Consider the following 13883-nt stretch of genomic DNA (forward strand, 5'->3'; position numbering starts at 1 on the left):
GACCTTGCAGCATACCTGGTATCTTTCAGTTTTTCTAGAACCTTGTCTGTTTGAGAGCTAAATAGCCTTTCACCATCAAATCACAGATCCTGGATGGAGGTTCTTGTTTCTGGAAGAATTCCAGAACAACAGATACACGTGGTGCCTCAAAGTAATCGTGGATGCTCCAGCTCTAAACATTACATCAGAAGCATCAAATGATGTTCTCAAAGAATGCATAGCAACTAAATGACCTTTGATAACCAGGGCTTTGGCCAGTTATCTCTGGTCTTCAAGCCATGACTGGGCAAACAGTGCTATTGTACATTACTGCCTGAAAACTCACCACTAATTCCCAGCTTGGCAGAGGAAAACATCTTTCTACCTTGTGCATCTAGCTGCTTAGTTGCTCTAACAGAAGGGGTAGAGTGGACTACACCTTTATCAGTGTGACCAAGTGAGCTGCACTTCATACTCCTTCCAGTCTGTCTTGAGTGCACTTCACAGGTGACTGGCCTGGCTACCTTCACCCTCTCTCAATGGTGAAACCACATGGTCCTACTACTCAGATTGGATCTCTGAGCTGCAGCCCCCATTTACCAACCGTGTTAACCTGACAGACCCAACTGGATCTGGCACTTTTCCTCCAGGAGCTTATGAAAGAGTGAGCTTGTGAAAGAATAAGTTTGCAGGGACAGAGAAACAGCTTCATCAAAAAAAAGTATCATTTATTCACCCAAAAGTATACACCAAGCCAAGAAGATGGTATAAATAATTAAAGGCTTATACTCCCATTTCCCTTACCTGCACCTTAATATTTCCTTGCCAGCTTTGATAAGTTCCATATAGCCCAGTTACCTCCCTCTCTAGTAGGCTGGGAGAAGCAGACTGCTTGCTGCAGCTTCTGTCTGTGTCTCATTCAGCCTGTGTGCCAGGCTCAGTTTGCTAACGGATCCTTTCTTCCCTCCCTCCATCTCTGCTAGGCTAGCATCTTTAAGATTTTATTATATGCTTTGATCCTAGGTTTGGCCCAGGAAAAGTAAACTTTGTCAACCTAGTGGGCACCAGGCCAGGAGTTATTTTCCACTTATTAGCTTTCTCATTGTTCCTGAAGGATGTTGACATTGCTTATAATAGCACCTTATCTTTGCCATTGTTTTATTTCCTGTTCATTTCCCCTTGCAACTTCCTTTGACTTAAGTCTATACACAGTCAGAGAAGAGAATCTCACAGGTAAACTGAGGCACATATGATATTTATAAACAATACACAACTCCCTCATTCTGCACAACCATCCTTTAGCAATTTGGGCAGGAGCCACCACTACCAATGAATTAGTAGCTTGAAGGATCAGCAAGAAAAAGATGACATCAGAAGGCAGCTCCATATAGTTTGCTTTTTTAGAAACTGCCTGTCCTGATGCTCTGTTTAATCAGGTATTTTTTGCCAGCTGTAAGAAAACTTTCTAGAATTCACTAGGTAATATTACTCCTAGAGGATGAACTCAGAATATTGAAAACTAAGTGTAGTTTCCTCTTGTTACCAAAGGGATGTTTAAGGTAATAGCCATTCTTTCTGCAACTTGGAACATATATTCTGCAAGGAGAGGAAGAAGATGATGCATCCACATTCTTATATGGAAGAGTTTGAACATTTGGATCTACAGGCAGAGGTTCAATAGGCTCTTCTATAGCTCTACTGCAGACAATGTGCTTGAGACAAATCTCTTGGTCCCTAGCAAGTGTAACAGTTCTGGTGCAGGTCATTTCCCTTGAACCCTTTTGGGAGAAGGTTTCCCTTGTGGCGGTCTTTCTTCAGCCCTTTTAAATTCAGGATAATATCTATAGGGAAGGTCAATATGGCCACATTGCCAGTTCTGCCAGTATCCGGTAGGGAATTCCCTATGATAACTCATAGTGAGTGAAAGTGATCTCATGGTCTGAAAGGCTGGAACCAAAGGAGGATTAGGGCAAGAAAAGGTATTAGTTCAGGGTGAAGACGATCTATATGGACCAATAAGAGGGCTAAAGACCTTCCACCAGGCTTCCATACATGTATATACCTGAAGAAGGAAAAGTGGCAGGGTAAGGAGGACACCTCTTGAACCATTGCTTATCTTTAATTCTCACGTATCACAATCAAGGACCTGTGCAGGGTACTAAAATCCTTAATCAAAAAAGAATTCAAAACTAATTAAACAAAAGAAGGTGACGGCACAGGGAACGATCCATTCCAATGAATCTGGGTTCAAGAACCTAAAGGGGGTTCCTAGTTCACCTGCTATCACAGTTGGAAGGAACTGAGGCAATTAGCATGCCACATCTTCTTTTGTACCTCCCACCCTCCAAATCCCAGAGTCCTGAGGAGAGAGAGAGAGAGTGCACAACAGCATTCCAGCAGACACTGCTACTAGAAGGTTCCCTCAGTCCAAGCCACAGTGCTCGCACATCTCGAGACTATGAATGTGCAAAGGCAGTTTGAAAAAGAAAAAAACGGTTACTCACCTTCTAGGAACTGTTGTTCTTTGAGATGTGTTGTTCATGCCCATTCCAATCGTGTGTGCGCGCGTGCACGTGCACAGTGGCCGGAAGATTTCTCCCATAGCAGCATCCATCGGATTGGTCTAGGCGTCCCATGGAGTTGTGCCTTCATGGCGCTCAATATAGAGCCCTGCTGACCCACCACCCCTTCAGTTCCTTCCTGCCGCCTACTCCAACAGAGGGGAAGGAGGGTGGGTATTGGAATGGACATGAACAACACACCTCGAAGAATAACAGTTACGAGAAGATGAGTAACCATTTTTTCTTCGAGTGCTTGTTCATGTCCATTCCAATCAGGTGACTCCCAAGCCCAAGTTCAGGAGGCGGGGTTGGAGCTGTCCACTGATTAGAGTACTGCTCATCCAAAGGCAGCAGCATCTCTAGCCTGCTGGGTAATCGCATAGCGCATGGCAAAAATGTGTATGGAGGACCATGTCGCCGCTCTGCAGATTTCCTGAGTGGGAAGCTGAGCCAGGAATGCTGTAGATGAAGCCTGTGCCCTGGTGGAGCGTGCAGTGATCGGAGGTGAAGGAACACCTGCCAGGCTGTAGCACACACGAATACAGGATGGTATCCATGACAAGATGCGTTGGGATGACACAGGCTGACCTTACATCCTGTCCGCCACTGTCACGAATAACTGGACTGATTTTTTAAACAGTTTCATTCTCTCACTGTAAAAGGCCAGTGCCCTGCGGACATCCAGAGAGTGGAGTCTCTGCTCCCTGCCACTAGAATGTGGCTTAAGGTAGAATACTGGGAGAAAGATATTCTGGTTGATGTGAAACTGCGACACAACCTTCGGGAGAAAAGTAGGATGAGGCCTAAGCTGAACCTTGGTCCATACAGAACTCTGTGTAGGGAGGGTCTGATGTTAGGGCCCAGAGCTCAGACACCCTCCTGGCCGAGGTTAGCGCGACCAGAACTCCACCTTGTAAGAGAGGTAGCAACATGCTCCCTGCTCTAACAGTTCAAAGGGAGGGCCCATGAGCCTAGAAAGGACCAAGTTGAGGTCCCAGGCAGGGAAAGGCTGACGGATGTTAGGCTATAGCCTGTCGAGCCCTTTTAGGAATCGGCTGACCATGGTGTTAGCAAACACAGAGCAGCCCTGCGTGCCCAGGTGGAAGGCCGAGATGGTGCTAAGTGCACCCTTACCGAAGACAATGAGAGTCCCTCCAGCTTCAGATGGAGGAGGTAGTCCACAATGAGCGGCACTGAAGCTAGCATGAGGGCGAATGGTGCTGCGCTGACCAGACTGAAAAGCTCTTCCACTTGGCAAGGTATGCGGCTCTCGTTGAGTGTTTCCTACTGCCAAGGAGGACCAGTCTAACCTGGTCTGAACAGGAAAGCTCCAATGGATTTAACCATGGAGCTTCCACGCTGTGAGATGAAGCGACTGGAGGTTAGGGTGTTGGAGACATCTGTGATCTTGTGTGAGAAGGTCTGGGAAGAGCGCAAGGTAATCGGGGTTCCCGCGGACATGTCTAGGAGAGATGTATACCAGTGCTGACAGGGCCAGGCCAGTGCTATCAGTATGACGTGGGCTCGATCTCTGCGGATCTTGAGAAGCACCTTGTGAACGAGTGGTATGGGTGGAAAGGCGTATAGGAGAGAACCTCCCCAGTGGAGGAGGAACGCATCCATGCTGGCACCCAGGCTGTGATTCGGGAAGAAGCAGAACTGCTGGCACTTCCTGTTGCGTCACGTGGCGAGAAGGTCTACCTGGGGAAAAACCCACCTCTGGAAGATTGGAATTGCGACATCCAGGCGAAGGGACCACTCGTGGCTGTGAAACGACATGCTGAGGTGGTCCTCTAGCTCGTTCTGTACCCCAGGGAGGTACGATGCCTGAAGGTGTATTGAATGTTCTACACAGAAGTCCCAAAGTATGAGGGCTTCCTGGCATATGGGAGAGGAGCATGAACCCTAGTTTGTTGATATAGAACATTGCTGTTGTATTGTCTGTCATGATTGATACACACATTGTCTGGTTAGGTATGGAAAGTCTGACATGCTAGGCACACTGCTCTCAGTTCTTTGACATTTATGTGGATATCCAGATCTGCTTGAGATCAGAGGTCTGGAGTCCTGTGGTATCCCAAATGAGCTCCCCAGCCAAAGTCTGACGCGACTATCACCGGTGACAGAGATGGCTGTGGTTTGGTAAAGGGAACCCTTGAGCACACCTCCTGAGCATCAATCCACCACAGAGGGGAGTCAAGGACCACGCGAGGCAGGGTCACGATCCTGTCCAAGCTGTCCCGGACTAGGCGATACACTGACACAAGCCACGACTGAAGCGGTCAAAGCCTGAGTCTGGCATGCTGCACCACGTAGGTACAGACAGCCATGTGTCCGAGAAGTTTCAGGCAGTTCCTCGCTGTATTGTTCAGGGCCTGAAACCTTGCCTCCGGAAGGTATGCCCTGGCTTGGGTCAAGTCCAGTACTGCCCCTATGAACTCTAGCCTCTGGATGGGAGACAGTCGATTTTGCTTAGTTTAGAAGTAGACCCAGGCTATCGAAGGTGGCTCTGATTAATCTGACCTGAGCTTCCAGGCCAAGGAGATCATGCGGAACCTGAGTTTCTTCACGAACTTGTTGAGTTCTCACAGGTCCAGGATAGACCTGAGGCCGCCTTTCGCTTTAGGTATTAGGAATAAAAGCCCTTGCCCCTGTGTTCCGGAGGAACCTCCTCCACTGCCCCTACCAATAGGAGCGACTGCACCTCCTGGATAAGGAGCTGCTCAGGAGAAGGGTCTATGAAGAGGGACGGGGAAAGAGGGTGGAAGGGCAGGAATGCACAGAATTAGATGGAGTATCCCCTGTCTACCGTGCGGAGCACCCAGCGGTCCAAAGTGATACAGGACCATGCACAGTAGAAAGGGAACAGTGGGGAGGAAAAAGTTAAGGTGGGGTAGATCCAATCTCTGATCTGGTGTGCCATCCTCGACTGCCCCTTCAAAAGGCGGTTTGGGTTGGCCAGAGCCCTGGCCTGAAGATGGGTGTTGTCTCCTCCTGCCACTCCTGTTCCTCCTCTCAGAGCCATCCTGGCGGTTTTGCTGATGAAATCTTGGAGGAGATTGCAGTCTGAAATGTCTCCACTTGAGGGTGGCTCATGAGTCTTTCAGACTGTGTAGTTTCTTGTCTGTCATTTCAGAAAAAAGCATCACACCCTCAAATGGGAGGTCCTGAATAGTTTGCTGGACCTCATAATGGAGCCCCGAGACTTGGAGCCAGGAGCCCCTTCTCATGGCCACCCCAGTAGCCATGACCCTAGTGGCGGCATCTGCACCGTCCAACGCAGCCTGGAGGGAAGCCCGGGAGAGTTGCTTCCCCTCCTCCACAAAGGCCGAGAACTCAGCTCGGGAGTCTGAAGGGAGGAGCTCCGTAAATTTGGCCATTGCTGCAGAGGTGTTAAAAGAGTACCTGCTGACAATGGCCTGCTGGCTCAAAATACGGAGCTGCAAACCCCATGTAGAAAAGACCTCTCCCCCGACAAGGTCTAGTCGCATAGCCTCCCTGTTTTTTGGAGAGGGTCCTTGGAAACCCTGCCTCTCACGCTGGTTAGCAGCATCCACAACAAGAGAGTCAGGAGGTGGATGAGAATACAAATGTTTGTACCCTTTGGAGGGCACGAAATAATGCCTCTCATTGCGCTTGGCAGTGGGCAGCAAGGAAGCTGGGATCTGCCACAGGTTCTTGGTGGTGTCCACAATAGTCTTAATAAGTGGTACGGCAATACAAGAAGGTTCTGAGGGGGCGAGGATGTCCACCATGGGATCAGCCTTGACCACATCCTCGGCCTTAATTCCCAGACCCTGAGCAGCCCTTTGCAGCAACTGCTGCGGCACCCTGTTGTCCTCAAGTGCCAGAACTATGTCTGTGCCCACCAATGCCTTGTCTGGCAACGATGAGGAGAAACACTTACAAGAAGCGGATGCTCCCTGCCATCTGCTCCCAGGGAGTCCAGCAACTCTCAGAGCAGCGTTGGTGCCAATAGAGTGCTCGCCGGCACTGGGGCTGTCGACACTGAACCTGGTGTTGACGCAGGCATCAGAAACACCGGTGGAACCATTGATGGAACTGATGCCAAACCCCATGTCTGGGCCAATGAAGGTGGCAGGCCTGTCACCGGCATTGGCGCCAGGATCGTCAGTGCCTGTGCCATAGTCGGCATTGAGATCAGTGCCAGTGCCGAAGTCGGACGCGTCACCGGTGCCAAGGTCAGTGCCAGCAATGGCACCACAGCCAGAGGAGTTGGCATGTGGGCAGGCGCCGAGGTAAGCTGTGCAGTTGATGGCAGGATGAAGGTGGCTGAGGCCACAGAAGATGCAGCGGAGCACTGCCCTTGATTCCTTCCCTGGCTTTGGTGAAAGTCCCCGGGGGTCCAGAATGGCCACTGCAATGGCCATGCTTGGGGCTCTCTCCTGTCTCTCCCTGACTTCGATTTTCGCCTCCTACTCCTCCTAGATTGGTAGGAGTCAGACTGACTCTGAGGTCTCAGACTGAAGACCACGGAGGAGTCAAGCCTCGGTGTCTTGAGCGTCGAGAGCTCGGGAAATGAGTAGGTTCTCTGTCTGAGTTGGCAAGTGCCGAAGGACATGGAGAGGGGGAGTGCCTGGACATCATTGCCGGCTTCCCTCTTGACTGCACCCGGAGGTGGGGTGGGACCGCCAGTGCTGAAGGTTCCTCCCTCCTTGGGTGTGAGAACGGCACTGTAAGGTGCAGCAGGTCCTAAGGAGCTTCAAAAGCTTCCAACATCGAAGGGAGCTGTAGCTGCGGGCCCATAGGGACCAGTGACCATGTGGAGCCTAGACTCAACTGCCTCGCCTGGGCAGGAGTTGAGACTGCCCAGTAGGGGATCCGGAACTGTGGCCTGTCTGAGGTCTCACTTCTCTGGATTTAGCCAGAGATGATTGACTGTCTGGCTTCTTTTTCTTCTGAGGCACCGGCGAGTGGGATAGGTGCCTGCTCTCCGCTGGACCTCAGGAGGTGCCGTGCCAGTGCCAAGCGTCCCGGTAAAGTCTTTTCTCGGCACTAAGCTGGAGTACGGTGCTGGGGCGCTCCACATCAAGGAGCACATGTTAGGAGCCAGGTCCCCTGAGCCTGGGTCCGATTGGGGGCATAGAGCTGCCTCCACGAGGATCACTTTAAGCCGCTGTTCCCTTTCTTTAAGGGTTCTAGGGTGGAACTCATGGCAGATCTTAGAGTGATCCTTTTGGTGACCCTCCCTTAGACACTGTTTAGCATGAGGAGTGTAGATCGCTCTTTGGCCTGCGCTTTGAGCAGGCCACAGAGTTTTTAAACCCTGGGGACTGCAGCATAACATAGCTCTGGGGAGTCAAAATGGGGGGGGACCCCTCAACAACTCTAATTACTAATAACTAAGGTAAACTATATACAAAGAACAGTAGAATGTGCTTGCTAAGCAAGGACTACGGGACGTTCCAGCCAACCGTCACTGGCGATAAGAAGGAACTGAAAGAGTGGAGGGTTGGCAGGGCTCTATATTGAGCGCCATGAAGGTGGGACTCCAAGGGATGCCCACACCAACCCGACAGATGCTGCTATGGGAAAAATCTTCTGGTCACCATGCGTGCGCGCACACCTGATTGGAATGGACATGAAAAAGCACTCAAAGAAGAATTAGGCATTACACTGTACCCTGAAGGGCACGATATTTGGAATCTATTGGGCTGCCAAAGGCAATGAATAGTCTGTATAATTATTTACATTTTAGGACAATATGCAATTTAAAACAGTTTCTACTCTGCAATTGGACATACAAGCCTAAGTAAACTAGAAATAAGGCACAGGATTTAGGGTTCTTAATAAAATATTTTAAATAACAGAAAACAGAACGTAAAAAAGCATTATGGTAAGTTCTCAGGGTATAGCATGTTGGATACATCAGTAAAGATACAAACAAGTTACTACTGTAAAAATTGAGAAAAAAAGTGAGAAACACTGTTACCCAGTAAAAAAAGTCAAAACAGTTAAATAAAACATTCAGCATGACACTAGCAATTACTAAAAATTAAAACCCTTAACAAATCCCTTCAAGCCTCTACATACTCCATCCTATGTCTTCATCTAGTTTCATTCTACTTCCTTATTTGCTCCTTATGCTTTTTACCAAATACCTTGCTTTATTGATCCCTACACTTAGTTTTTCCTTTCTTGACTTTGTATCTACTCTTATGTTACCACTTACACTTGGAAAACTCTCTCACTTTCTTTCCAGTAAACACCATCCTTCTATTTAGCAATCTCCTCAAAACTCCCTTCAGGAATCAATCATTCCTTGTTATACATAACAATAATCTCTCCTCACTCTCTCCCCTTCCTTCCCTGGTCCCTACAGCTTTTCCACATTTAGACGCTCATGAGTATCACTGGGCTCGGACAATCTTTTTAAATTTAGCCTCTCTTTTGGAGCTATTCCTTTTCATACAAGATTGTTTATTCCAATAAACTTTTTTTAAACTGTTTTAGCCACACATTAAGTACAAAACAGACAAACTTTGAATTACAAAGCTAAAATTACAAAGATTTCTTTTGCTTGTTGCTGTTCTTGCTACTCACGTCTCTCTCTCTCTCAAAAAAAAAATCTCATAATGGACATATAACCCCATAATTCACATAGTTTACTAGCATTTGGGGATTAAGAAACTAAGGCCTGGTCTACACGATGGGGTTAGATCAAATTTAGCCGTGTTAGGTCAATTAAAAAAATGATTGCGTCCACATAACCAACCCCATTCCGTCGACCTAAAGGGCTCTTAAAATTGACTTCTGTACTCCTCCCCGACGAGGGGAAAAGCGCTAAAATCGACCTTGCTGGGTCAAATTTGGGGTAGTGCAGATGCAAATTGACGGTATTTGCCTCCAGGAGCTATCCCAGAGTGCTCCATTGTGACCGCTCTGGACAGCGCTTTGAACTCCGATGTACTAGTCAGGTACACAGGAAAAGCCCAGGGAAATTTTGAATTTCATTTCCTGTTTGGTCAGCGTGGCAAACTCAGCAGCACAGGTGACCATGCAGTCCCCCCAGAATCGTAGAGCATAGACTGTTTCTACGCTCTCCCTATCATCTCCATCCCTGAGGCTATCATAGATTAGAAGGCGAAAAAACCGCACTCATGATTACATGTTTTCCGAGCTCATGCAGTCCTCCCGCACTGATAGGGCACAGCTTAATGCATGAAGGCATTCAGTGGCAGAGGCCAGGAAAGAATTAAGTGAGTGCGAAGAGCGGAGGCAGGACGCGATGCTGAGGCTAATGGGGGAGCAAACGGACATGAAGCAGCACCTGCTGGGGGAGCAAACGGACATGATGAAGCGTCTGTTGGAGCTGCAGGAAAGCCAACAAGAGCACAGACCCCCCCTGCATCCACTGTATAACCACCTATTCTCCTCCCCATGTTCCATACTCTCCTCACGTGGGGGGAGGCTCCGGGCACCTAGCCACTCCACTCCAGAGGATGGCCCAAGCAACAGAAGGCTGTCACTCAAACAGTTTGATTTTTAGTGTGGCTACAATAAGCAACGTGGCCTTGTCCTTCCCACGCCACCTGGGCTACCTTGTCTATTATCTCATTTTTTAAAAAAAATAATAATGAAGAAAGAATGCATGGTTTCAAAAAAATAGTTACTTTATTTCGAAGGGGAGGGGGTGGTTGGCTTACAGGGAATTAAAATCAACAAAGGGGGTGGGTTTGCATCAAGAAGAAATACATACAACTGTCACACTGAAGCCTGGCCAGTCATGAAACTGGTTTTCAAAGCCTCTCAGATGCACAGCATGCTTTGCTGTGCTCTTCTAATCACCCTGGTGTCTGGCTGCTCAAAATCGGACGCCAGGGGATTTGCCTCAACCTCCCACCCCGCCATAAACATCTCCCCCTTACTCTCACAGATATTATGGAGCACACAGCAAGCAACAATAACAATGGGAATGTTGGTTGTGCTGAGGTCTGACCTAGTCAGCCAACAGTGCCAGCGAGCTTTTAAACATCCAAAGGCACATTCTACCACCATTCTGCACTTACTCAGCCTATAGTTGAACTGCTCCTTACTGCTGTCCAGGCTTCATGAGCCAAGGGAGCAAGGGGTAGGCTGGGGTAGGTGCAACCGCGCGGTGATGCCGGCTGGGAGAGCAGCCTGAGGCAGAAGCCTCCAGCTCGCATGACATTCCAGGCAGGACTCAATCTCCATGAGACGAAAATCAAAGAAGAGAATGACCTGGAGTCTCTGTCTCCCATTCGGTGCTCTAAGAGGAGAATAGCTATGTCTGTCCAGGCGCCCGTCGACCTCACTGAGGTCTGCCAGGAGCACACAGGAGACATATGATGGTTATCAGTCCTACTGCACTATCTGCCGCAAAGGCAAGGAGCTGCTGCTGTGTAGCAATGCAGTACCTTGTCTGCCAGCAGCACCCAGAAGACGTACAGTGACAGTGAGGTGAGCAGGCTCCATGCTTGCTGTGGTATGGCATCTGCACGGGTAACCCAGGAAAAAAGGCACAAAACGATTGTCTGCTGTTATTTTCATGGAGGGAGGGAGACCTGATGACATGTACCCAAAACCACTCGTGACAATGTTTTTGCCCCATCAGGCATTGAGAGTTTAACCCAGAATTCCAATGGACAGCGGAGACTGCGGGAACACTGCTCTGTAAGTCGATGCTAGCCACGGTAGTGAGGATGCATTCCACCAATTTAATGCGCTTAGTGTGGACATACGCAATCGACTGGATGATTTAGTTGGGGATTGGTCCTGCTTTGAGCAGGGGGTTGGACTAGATGTCCATCTTGAGTCCTGATATTCTATGACTGCATAAAATCGGTTTCTAAAAATTGACTTTTATAAAATCGACCTAATTTTGTAGTGTAGACATACCCCAAGAGGAGGGTCATATTGATTAATTTGGGGAACAATAAGAGTAGGTTTAATATGAACTTTGCTGTGCTCCAAATTGTTCTTCACTTCTCTCTCTACTATTCAGGTTAATAGTAACTGAAAAGAACAATTAAGTGAAGCAATAAATAATGAATTGCTCTAGGTAATTGTGTTCCTATTTCTTTTACCCCATTGTAAACTGTATCTTTAAAAAACTGGTCTAATATCAGGTTACATTAGTACCAAAAAACCAAATTGTTTAAGAAACAGTGCAAACATTCACTTACCCTGCAACAGTTCAGCTCCTCTGCTGTCAGTATGATTGTTCCACATTTCTTCCCTGGAATTCCTCTGAAAACAAACAGCAAATATATACCTCAGAATGATTTAATATTATTTAGCGAAAACTTCCCATGCCAGCAGCCAAAATTCCACAGACATGATTTTAAGTGTCTTATCATAAAGGAAAGCTTAAATAATTTGTATTTCATGGCTAGGAGGTATAAAGACATTAATTAATATCTTCCATGAGACAGGCTACAGCTAACTCAAGCTGAACACTAGCATGTGCCATTGCTGGTCAGACTACTCAAAGAGGACTTGGCCTTCTTGTATTTTAAATAGTATAATTGGTACCTTAAAACGCAAGTGTTTGTCTCCCAACTGTGCTGTGCAAGGACTGGGGTTAAAGACATGAACAGGCTCAAAGAAAGTGAGAGAGTATCTTGGCAATGTGGTAAATGGAATTTTATTTATTTGATAAAATAATTAGTTTAGAGCTATAAATTAGAGAAGAGATAGCAAAAAATCTTCAGATGCAACAGGATGGCCATTTCAACTCTTCTACCATGTGTGCTAAACAAAAGAGCTCCTGAGAAGTTGGAAAAAACTGCAATTCAACAGTTTCTTAAAAGGTGTACTGTTTCATGAGAAATTTGTTTGAACAAAACTCCAAAAACAATTTGGAAGATAATGAAATGCCTTTATTTTGTGACGTCTTACTACAAAGTGCTTAGTTATGTATAATTACTACCCTTATGTTAGCAGCAGTACCTATAAAATAACTTTTAATGCAACAAACTAAAAAAGTTAGCAAGAGAGAAGAAATAATTAGGGCTGTCAAGTGATTAAAAAAATTAATTGTGAATAAGCGCACTGTTAAAAAATAATAGAATACCATTTATTTAGATATTTTTGATGTTTTCTACATTTTCAAATATATTGATTTCAATTACAACACCGAATAGAAAATGTACAGTGCTCACTTTCTATTTATTTTTTATTATAAATATTTGCACTGTAAAAAACAAAATAAATAGTATTTTTCAATTAACCTAATACAAGTATGTAGTGCAATCTCTTTATCATGAAAGTTGAACTTACAAATATACAATTATGCAAAAAAGGAACTGCATTCAAAAATAAAACAATGTAAAAACATTTGGTGCCTACAAGTCCACTCAGTCCTAATTCTTGTTCATCCAGTCATGAAGACAAACAAGTTTGTTTACATTTACAGGAGATAATGGTGCCCTCTTATTTACAATGTCACCTGAAAGTGACACAGGCGTTCGCATGGCACTTACCTGCCAGATATGCTAAACATTTGTATGCCCCTTCATGCTTTGGCCACCATTCCAGAGGACATGCTTCCATGCTGACGATGCTCACGAAAAAATTAAAAAGTGAGCTGTAGCTCACGAAAGCTTATGCTCAAATAAATTTGTTAGTCTCTAAGGTGCCACAAGTACTCCTTTTCTTTTTGCAGATACAGACTAACATGGCTGCTACTCTGAAACCTTAATTAAATTTGTGACTCAACTCCCTGGGGGAGAATTATATGTCTCCTGCTCTGTTTTACCCATATTCTGCCATATATTTCATGTTTTAGCAGTCTTGGATGATGACCCAGAACATGTTGTTGTTCATTTTAAGAACATTATCACTGCAGATTTGACAAAATGAAAAGAAGGTACCAATGTTAGATTTCTAAAGATAGCTATTGCAATTGACCGTAGGTTTAAAAAGCCGAAGTCTGAGAGGGACGAGATGTGGAGCATGTTTTGGAAGTTTTAAAAGAGCAGCACTCCATTGTGGAAACTATAGAACCTGAACCACCAAAAAAGAAAATCAACCTTCTGTTGGTGGCATCTGACTCAGGTTATGAAAATGAACATGTGCTGGTCTGTGCTGCTTTGGATCATTATCGAGCAGAACTCGTCATCTGCATGGATGCATGTACTCTGGAATGGTGATTGAAGCATGAAGGGACATATGAATCTTCAGCATATCTGGCATGTAAATATCTTGTGACGCCGGCTACAACAATGTTATGCTAATGCCTGTTCTCACTTTCAGGTGACATTGTAAAACTAGAAGTGGGCAGCACTATCTCCCGCAAATATAACCGAAACTTGTTTGTCCGAGTGATCGGCTGAACAAAAAGTAGGACTGAGTGGACTT

The 13883-nt window shown here is 46.3% G+C and overlaps 1 protein-coding gene across 12 annotated transcripts in view; it reads right to left on the bottom strand.

Annotated features, from left to right (window-relative positions):
- Nucleotides 1–13883, bottom strand: part of CPNE8 (copine 8) — a 296010-nt gene that overhangs the window by 176904 nt on the left and 105223 nt on the right. For all 12 annotated transcript variants that reach the window (XR_012156821.1, XM_073328394.1, XM_073328405.1 and 9 more), the window contains one exon: nucleotides 11708–11771. Coding sequence is in view for 11 of the 12 variants with exons in the window: in XM_073328394.1 (XP_073184495.1) it covers nucleotides 11708–11771 (64 nt within the window). In the remaining variant the exon portion in view is untranslated. The remainder of the gene's footprint in view (nucleotides 1–11707; nucleotides 11772–13883) is intronic.

This window comes from Lepidochelys kempii, chromosome 1 (genome assembly GCF_965140265.1).
Source record: "Lepidochelys kempii isolate rLepKem1 chromosome 1, rLepKem1.hap2, whole genome shotgun sequence".
Taxonomy (NCBI): Eukaryota; Metazoa; Chordata; order Testudines; family Cheloniidae; genus Lepidochelys; species Lepidochelys kempii.